The sequence below is a fragment of the Malurus melanocephalus genome, unplaced genomic scaffold, assembly GCF_030028575.1.
Source record: "Malurus melanocephalus ecotype Western Australia unplaced genomic scaffold, MMel_1.1 scaffold_575, whole genome shotgun sequence".
In the NCBI taxonomy this organism is placed as follows: Eukaryota; Metazoa; Chordata; class Aves; order Passeriformes; family Maluridae; genus Malurus; species Malurus melanocephalus.
Window position 1 is genome coordinate 92,884 of NW_026623807.1, and position 8,115 is coordinate 100,998.

Consider the following 8,115-nt stretch of genomic DNA (forward strand, 5'->3'; position numbering starts at 1 on the left):
TCATGCAGGTGATTATCCACAAACTGCTGAGCATGTTCCACCCACGCCCCTTCGTCCGGACGCGCTTTGCTCCACAGGGAGCCGTGGCCTGCATCCAGGCCAGCAGCAGCTTCTACTACACCATAGCATTCCGGTGAGTCTTGGGGGGCTGGGGGCACCCCTGAACCCTGCTTGTGTCCCCCAGGGGAGGGGGAGGCTGCTCTGAGCCCCTGGCACATGGCATGGGCATCATGGCACGGGCAGGGTGTTCCCTGGTGACAGCAGAGCTGTTCTGGAAGGGAGAGTGGTTCAATCCAAGGTCACCTTTTGTGCTCCCAGTGTCCCCAGAGAGGCTGTGCCCTCACAATCCTGGCCCAGGGCATCTGCTCCAGGCTTTCACCCTCTTCAGTGTGTGACATGAAAAGCTTTTAAACTGCGCCTCTGTGCCCTGGTTCAGGTTTATAATTGCTGCTGCCTGCAGAGAGCTTTTCCCTGCTGTCACCTGCTGATGGCTCCTTTCTTCTTTCAGGATCCACGCTGAATTCCAGCTGAATGAGCCTCCAAACTTCCCCTTTTGGTTTTCCCCAGGACAGTTCACAGGTTACATTGTCCTCTCCAAGGATTCTTCCCACGTCAGGGACTTCAGGCTCTTTGTTCCCAACAACAGGTACAACTGTTTCCCTCTCGTTTCCAGCCAAGTTTTTGGGAAATCTGAGTGACTGAGGATCCCTGACCCATCCAGGGTGTGATTCTGTCCCTGGGAGGATGGGGAAGGACAGGCAGGGTGTGGCAGGAGTGGCAGTTCCATGCCTGGCTGCAATCCCTGCAGTTCAGCAAGGCCTGCTGCTCCTCTCCAGCAGATTTTTTGCTCAGAGTCTCACAGGTTAAGGTTTTGTGTGCAGAGCTTTGCACCAGCTCRTTCCTGCTCTCTGGCAAGGAGCTGGAAGCGTTTCAGGGGGAAGAAGCTTCAAATCTCTTTGCCCATGACGGGAGTGAAAATTCTATTACAACATTACCCTGGTGGCTCAAGCCTGGTGGCTCTGTCAGCACATTTCTTACAGCCAGCAGACACTGAGGGCTCTGCCAGCAGCCTTTTGCTTCCAAAAAACAGCTTTTAAAAGTTCAGCAGGATCAGAATGTGCGAGTGAAGTGCTGGGAAGGRAGRGGGAGCAAAGACATCTCTCTCTGCTGTCATTTGACAGAGCTCAGAGGTGTCGAGTTCCTTTTCCCAGAGTGCTGAGTGGGTGCCTGGGCCCTGATCCAGCAGGGTTCTGSTGTTCCTGGGCTGGGGCAGGGAATACAGACATCTCCAGAGGCTCTGCAAGAGGATGTTCCTGTTTGTTTGGGGTTCCCATACACAGATTTAGCCCTGGGTGACTCGAGGGTTCTCTGTGCAGGTCCCTGAACGTGGACATGGAGTGGCTGTACGGGGCGAGCGAGAGCAGCAACATGGAAGTGGACATTGGATATCTGCCTCAGGTCTGTGCCTCTCCCAGAGCTCCACGTGGCTCCAGCTCTCCTCAGGGATTTGTGCTGCCGTGGCCCTGAGCTGTGGAGCTTCTGTTTCTCTTAATTATTTCAGCAGAACAACAGAATTTCYATTTATCTCTGTCTGCCCTCTGCAGGTCCTCTGATATTTTCCTTTTCCCCTCCATGTGGGTTGAATTCTAAGCTCCCAGAGYCTTTTTCCTATTTTAAAACACTGCCTGACAGGCAGGAGGGAAGATGAGGAGCTGAACCCAGGCCCTGAGCCCAGAGCAGAGTATGAGCAACAATGGGTCTGAATTTAGAAACTGCAGGAGGTTATTCCCCTGTTTTGTGGTAATCCCGGCTCTTGGGACACAAGTCAGGATTTTGAATGGCTGAATTAACAGTCCAATTTTCTCCTAAACTAGATCCATGTTTATTTTTAATTGTCAGAAGCYTTAACAATCATTCAGCTGTACCAGAACGTGAACCACAGGGAATCTTCCGGGCAGCTTTTCCTGCTGCTCCCTCTTGTGGCTTCCCGAGCTGAGCTGGTGACAGGAACGAGAGCTTGCCATTAGCCCTGCAGATCCTGATGATTTGAAGGATCTGGTGTCCCACAGTCAGGAATCTCCTCTGGGAAGGTGGAAACACTCCAATGCAGTGAGTGCAGCCAGACTGAAGGAAGTGAAGTTCCTTTCCTGGTACTTCACTGGTGAAATGCAGCTCCAGGGGATGGGAGATCAAACCATGCCTCCATTAGGGGCTGCACAGGTCATTTTGGGTCTGTGTCCTGTCCTGGAGAGGGCTCAGTGCAGGGTCCAACCCAGCCCTTTCCCTGCAGATGGAGCTGGAATCCACGGGACCCTCGATCCCCGCCGTGATCCACGACGAGAACGGGAACGTCATCGACAGCAGAGACCCCTCAGGGGAGCCCATCCAGTTYGTGTTCGAGGAGATCACCTGGCAGCAGCAGATCCCCTGGGAACAGGCAGCACACAGGCTGGAAGTGGCCATGTATCCGTTTAARAAGGTGAGGGAAGGGCTGGGCTCTGCCTTGGCACGCTGGTTTGGGGCAGAGTGTCCCCCCGGAGAGTGCAGAGGGCACAGCCTGAGCAGCATCCAGGSCACGGGAGGCTCTGAGCACTGGGAGGCTGTGCCAAGTCAGGGTTTGCCTCCAGGCACTGCTTGATGGACTTCAGCTTCCAGATGAGGGAGTGCAGCAGCTCTGAAAGGGCGTGTGGGGTCAGCCAGCAGCACAGGCAGAGCAAATCCCCGTGTCAGGTGTCCCCAGGATGGCTCTGTGAGTGCTGGCTCATCCTTCTGCCTCTTATCAACGGCTGTGCTGTGATTTTGGAGCAGGCAGGTGATCGTGCTGCTTACAAATGGTTTTTCCTCTGGCATCACTTCCACAGCAGCCAGGTGCCTGTGCAGCGAGCTTTCCTTATCAGCAGAGAGCACACAATCTGCCTGTGCCTCTGCAGCCCGCAGCCAGACACAAATTTATAGCTCTGGGTGACCCAAACTATTTAACATGCCAGCAGCCTGTGGAGCAGATGGCTACTGCCTGTCACCGCTTCCTTGGCTGAAGGGACACATTTCAGTGGCTGCCTCCTTGTGCCTGAGCTTACAAATGTCCCTTCAGGCTGCCAAGATGTTCATATCAGTTCCTTTCCTTTGAGTGATTGGAGCAGTCTCTGTGCTGGGTCCCTCATTCTCGGGCTGCTGCAGGAGGTTTTGTAATAAATATCAGCAGGGCAGATTGGCCCAGCAGCCGGGGTGGGTTTGCAGCCAGGCTGGCACCATGGTGTGGATCTCACCTGATATGAGATCAGGGCTCTGCAGGTGCCAGGGACTGCCCTCAGTGTCCCCAGGAGGTGAAGGTGTCCCTGGGGACCCCATCACAGTTGGCACTTGCTCAGATCTGCAGGCTGGGTGTGGTTCCTTCAGAGCCACTCCTGTTTGAGCCAGGCTGTTCTGTGCCTGTTCCTCACACTGTCCCTCTGTCCCCAGATCTCCTACCTGCCCTTCACAGAAGCTTTTGAGAGAGCAAAAGCAGAGAAGAAGCTGGTGCACTCCATCCTGCTCTGGGGTGCCCTGGATGACCAGTCCTGCTGAGGTGAGGATGCTCCCAGCGTGGCTGTGAGGAGAGCTGGGGGTCAGGCAGCAAATGTTGTGTCACTTGTTTGGGCACTGGAGGTGCTGAGTGGGCACAGGCTGGGAACAGGGAATCTGATGGGAGCTCAATTTCCCAGTGGCAGCATCAGATCTGGCTGAAACCAGCTCTGAGCTGAGCTTTGTCAAGATGGGGACCTGGATCTGCTCTTTCCACTTCCAGGGAAAAGGGGCACTGCCAATTCTTTGCCCCTGGCAGAGCCAGACCCAGCCTTGGGGYTTTTCCCCCTCCACGCCACGTTGGGCAGGAGGGATGGGTGGAGGGGATGGGTCTCTCTAGTCCTGTCTGCTCTAAAAATTCTCACTTGGGGTGGCTTCTGCTGGGCCTTCTGTGCCTGGCTCAGGCTCTGCTCTGCTGAATCCTCTGCCAGCAGCACCTGTAGGGAACAAAAGCCATGGAGAACTGCCAACAAAGGAGCAAAAAGACATTGGGGAGGGCTGGGGGGACACAGTCAGCTGCCACTGTGCATYGAGTGTGGTGCCAGTGACCTCAGGAAACACAGCAAAGCCTCTGTGCCTCTTCCCGTGCCAGGTTCGGGGCGAACTCTCCGGGAAACCGTCCTGGAAAGTTCGCCCATCCTCGCCCTGCTGAACGAGAGCTTCATCAGCAGCTGGTCCCTGGTGAAGGAGCTGGAGGAGCTGCAGGTGAGGCTCACACCCCTGCTGGAGGGGGGATTTCTCATCCCCCCTGTGCCAGGGGGGATTTCTGTTCCAAACCCTTCGTGTCCTCAGCCGCTGCAGGGGCCGGGCAGACGGCAGATGGAGAAATGGCACAGTGACCCCCTTGGCTCTGTSCTGGTGCCAGCTTTAAAGCTAAACCAGATGCTTCACTGCCAGACAGCCCTGCCCAAGGCCACCAGTGCCATCAACCGACTGACTGCCCTGCCACCCAGGGGACAGCCAAATAACCAGATACTGTCTGAGCCCTGATTCTCCTGACTGAGCTGCTCTCCTCTGCTGAGCCTGAGATTAGTCACAGAGCTTGACATTCTGRGGAAGGCTGGGCTCAGGCTGTTGGTGTGCCTGTGGTGAGGTGATTTTATTGTTTGGGGAGCAAATGTACAGCTGAAATGTGAGAGGGAGGATCAGGGAATGGGAAAGCAGCCTGTGAGGATGGTACTGGTTATCCCCGTGCTGCAGGGCAGCTCTCTGCTCCCTCCCTCCCTCTCTSCTGTGCTCTGTGTGCTCCCCCTGTGCCATTCTGCCCCTTTTGGGCTGTGCAAATGTGTGATTTTGGTGTTTCCCTGCAGAGCAACAGAGAGAATGAGTTCCAAAGCAAACTGGCCAAGCTGCACCTGGAGAAATACAACTTCCCCGTGGAGATGATCATCTGCCTCCCCAATGGCACGGTGGTAAGGCCAGGCTCTGACCCATGGAACTGTTCTCTGCAGGGTCTCCACTGCCCCTCGAGCCTTTGKCCCTCTCCCAGAAATCTGAAACAAAAGTGTTTTTATCCAGAGATAAAAACTGCAGAGATAAATCCAGCTACAGCAGCAGCTCTGGGCAGGGGCAGAACAGGCCTGACCCAAGTGTGGTTCCTCACTGTCCCTGAGCTTTGGGAAGCCTCTGTAGCTTTGTTTCCTTTCTCTGACTGTAAWATTCAGACCTGAATCCCAGTTCCTGAATTAGCATTTATAAAGAATTAGATATTCTGTAAGAGCTRTTACAGCTTTGTCACCTCTGTCCTGGCTGGAGGCCAAGGCTGTGGATGGGGAATTGTTCTGCCCCTTAAAAGTCTCCTCTCATCTGTCTTCCTTGCCAGATTCACCATATCAATGCCAACTATTTCCTGGACATTACTTCTATGAAGCCTGAAGATGTTGAAAGCAGCATCTTTAGTTTCTCAAGCAATTTTGAAGACCCTTCAACTGCAACTTACCTCCAGTTCCTGAAGGAAGGGCTGCAGAGGGCAAAACCCTACCTGCAATCCTAAAAACTGGCACCTGAACGCCCCASTGAGATGGCCAAAGACTTCAGAGATCTATTTTGATTACAGCAACTCCTCATCTTCATGCCAGACATTGGTGTTGAGCTGCAGGCAGTCCCAGGATGGGGCTGGATCTTGGTTTGAGGCTGAGTTTCAAGTGATCCCAGTTTACACAAGCTGCCCTTTTGAGTTTCAGGCCAATTTTTACAGGAGTGAAAATACTTGAACACATTCCCAGAGCACCCACCCTMCTTCCTTTGCAGCTCCTGTTCAGACTGTGGTACCAGACACTGGGGTAACCCCCAACCCCAATCCCCAGGACTGCTGCTGCTGTGGGGAGCAGCATTGCCGTGATGACCAAACACTCGTGGTGACAACAGCACCCAGCACTGAACACTCGTGGTGACAACAGCACCCAGCACTGCACACTCGTGGTGACAACAGCACCCAGCACTGAACACTCATGGTGACAACAGCACCCAGCACTGAACACTCATGGTGACAGCACCCAGCACCCATGGGCAGCCCCTGCCTGCTGTCCTGGGTGGCAGCTGTGGCCATGGACTGACTGTGACAATCAGTGTGTGACAGGATGGGGCTGGTCCTGAGCTGGGGGTGACCCTGCAGCTGTCCCCGTGCCCTGTGTGACCCGGTCTGTGCCCCTGAGGGGGTGCTGAGGGTGGCGTGGGGACATCAGGAGTGGACACTGGGGTGTTAGGGTTTGGTGCAGCTCAGARGGGTCAGGTGAGGGTCAGTTTGAGAGCCCTCAGGAGCTCCAGCAGTGACCCCAGGCTCAAGGACACAGCAGTGGGCAGTGTCCCACTCATCCACCCACCCATCCATCCATCCCAGGGCTCCCACCCCAATAACTCTGGGAGCTCCTCCCCGTGTCCCTTTGGAGCTGTTGTAATGCTCTGTCCATGTTTGCTTTGAGCTTCAAGCTCATGCTGGGTGATGAACCATGAAATTCCCTCTGGGAGCTGCCYTGAGAGCATCACCTGGCTGGGAACTGGGCAGTTCTAAAAGCCAGAAGTACAAAAGATATTTTCAGGAATTTTTTCCAAAGAGATTGTTCAGACATGAAGCCATTACCCCTTACCTGAACACCCCTGAGCAGTTGCTGCTCCTCTGTGCCAATGCCTGGATACAGAGYGAGCATCATTTTGTAATTTGGAGAAGGAAAAGTTAAATGAAACGGGTTTTAAGGCATATTCCTACAGATGTGAGTGGACAAAGCATCTTCAGTAGCTTCCTGCAGCCAGCCCTGGCTGGTGATGCTTTTTCTGCTCCCTGAAGCACAATTTTGTTGGACCAAATCAAATCAAGGGAAAAGCCTTTTTTTTTCTTTTCTGACGAGGTATTTTCTTTCCTGGGCTTCAGGTCCTGGGTGGCAATTACCTTGTCCCCACCCTGCCCCAGTCCTGTCTGTACCTGAGCCTGGGGACTGAGCTTAGCTGGACCTCTGGGCTGAACCAGTGTCACTTCACTAATTGCTCTAGTGAGATTAATTACCTAGCCCGGGCTGTTTCTCAGTGTTGGCATTGTAACTATGCATTAGCTCTGCACTTTGTCACACTCCAGGGTGACAGGATGGGGTCTGGCCATGCCAGAGCTTCTGAGCAGCGCTGGACACAGATCTCCTGTCCTCCCTTCGGGGACTTTGATCCCTTCAGGGCTGTGGCTTGGAGGAGGCCTTTGGGATCCCTCAAAATCTTTATTCTGTCAACTCCCTGCAGCCACCTCTGGGCACTGCTGGGAGATGAGGATGAGTCTGGACAGTGGCAGAGGGACCCTCAAAGCCACCCCCAAGCTGGCGCAGCCGGGGGATCCCGAGGGGTCAGAGGAGACCGGACTGTGTCCCTTTATCCCCTGTTAACCCACAAACCGCTGTATCCGTGTCACCCGCTGCCGTGGGTGGGCAGGAACTTCATTAATCCGTGCCAAGCGTTGTCTCCTGTGTATCCACCCCACCGCTCGCTCTGTACATTCCCCGGAGCCCCGGGGGGAGCGGGTCCCGCTCTCGTCCCTCCCGYGCCTTGTGACGCCCCGGCCCCAAAGCCGCGCCGGGCCCGGGCCGATGTCGGCCGGGAGGGGAGGCGGAGCGGCCCCGGTAAAACCATCCGTGCAGCTCCAGCTCGGCTCTGCCTCCTTCCTTCCTTCCTCCGCGGGGGCTGGGTGGGTGTGGATGGGTACGAGGCGAGCCGGGGCCGCGCTGACCGCCCGGGGTGTCCCCGCGTGTCCCCTCGGTGTGTGCCTGCACCGGGGTGTCCCCGCGTGTCCCCTCGGTGTGTCTCTGCACCGGGGTGTCCCCAGATGTCCCCTCGGTGTCCCTGCACCGGGGTGTCCCCAGATGTCCCCTCGGTGTGTCCCTGCACCGGGGTGTCCCCAGATGTCCCCTCGCTGCTCCCCGGCACCGGAGTTGCCCCCTTGCTGGGGTGTTCCTCCCTCACTGTCTCCTCTTCACCGCCGTGTTCCCCGCTGTCCCTCCCGCCTCGAGCTGTCCCCGTTGTCCCCCGTTATCCCCTCCTTGTCCCCGTTATCCCCATTGTCCCCGTGTCCCCCGTTAT

The 8,115-nt window shown here is 55.7% G+C and overlaps 1 protein-coding gene across 1 annotated transcript in view; it reads left to right on the forward strand.

The window, feature by feature from the left end:
- SELENON (selenoprotein N) overlaps nt 1-6,049 on the forward strand; it is a 13,734-nt gene extending 7,685 nt beyond the window's left edge. Inside the window, exons 5-12 of the mRNA XM_057382573.1 lie at nt 9-133; nt 509-646; nt 1,377-1,458; nt 2,291-2,479; nt 3,460-3,565; nt 4,154-4,266; nt 4,872-4,973; nt 5,384-6,049. Coding sequence (XP_057238556.1) covers nt 9-133; nt 509-646; nt 1,377-1,458; nt 2,291-2,479; nt 3,460-3,565; nt 4,154-4,266; nt 4,872-4,973; nt 5,384-5,554 — 1,026 coding nt within the window. The 3' untranslated portion in view covers nt 5,555-6,049. The remainder of the gene's footprint in view (nt 1-8; nt 134-508; nt 647-1,376; nt 1,459-2,290; nt 2,480-3,459; nt 3,566-4,153; nt 4,267-4,871; nt 4,974-5,383) is intronic.
- Nucleotides 6,050-8,115: the final 2,066 nt, after the last annotated feature.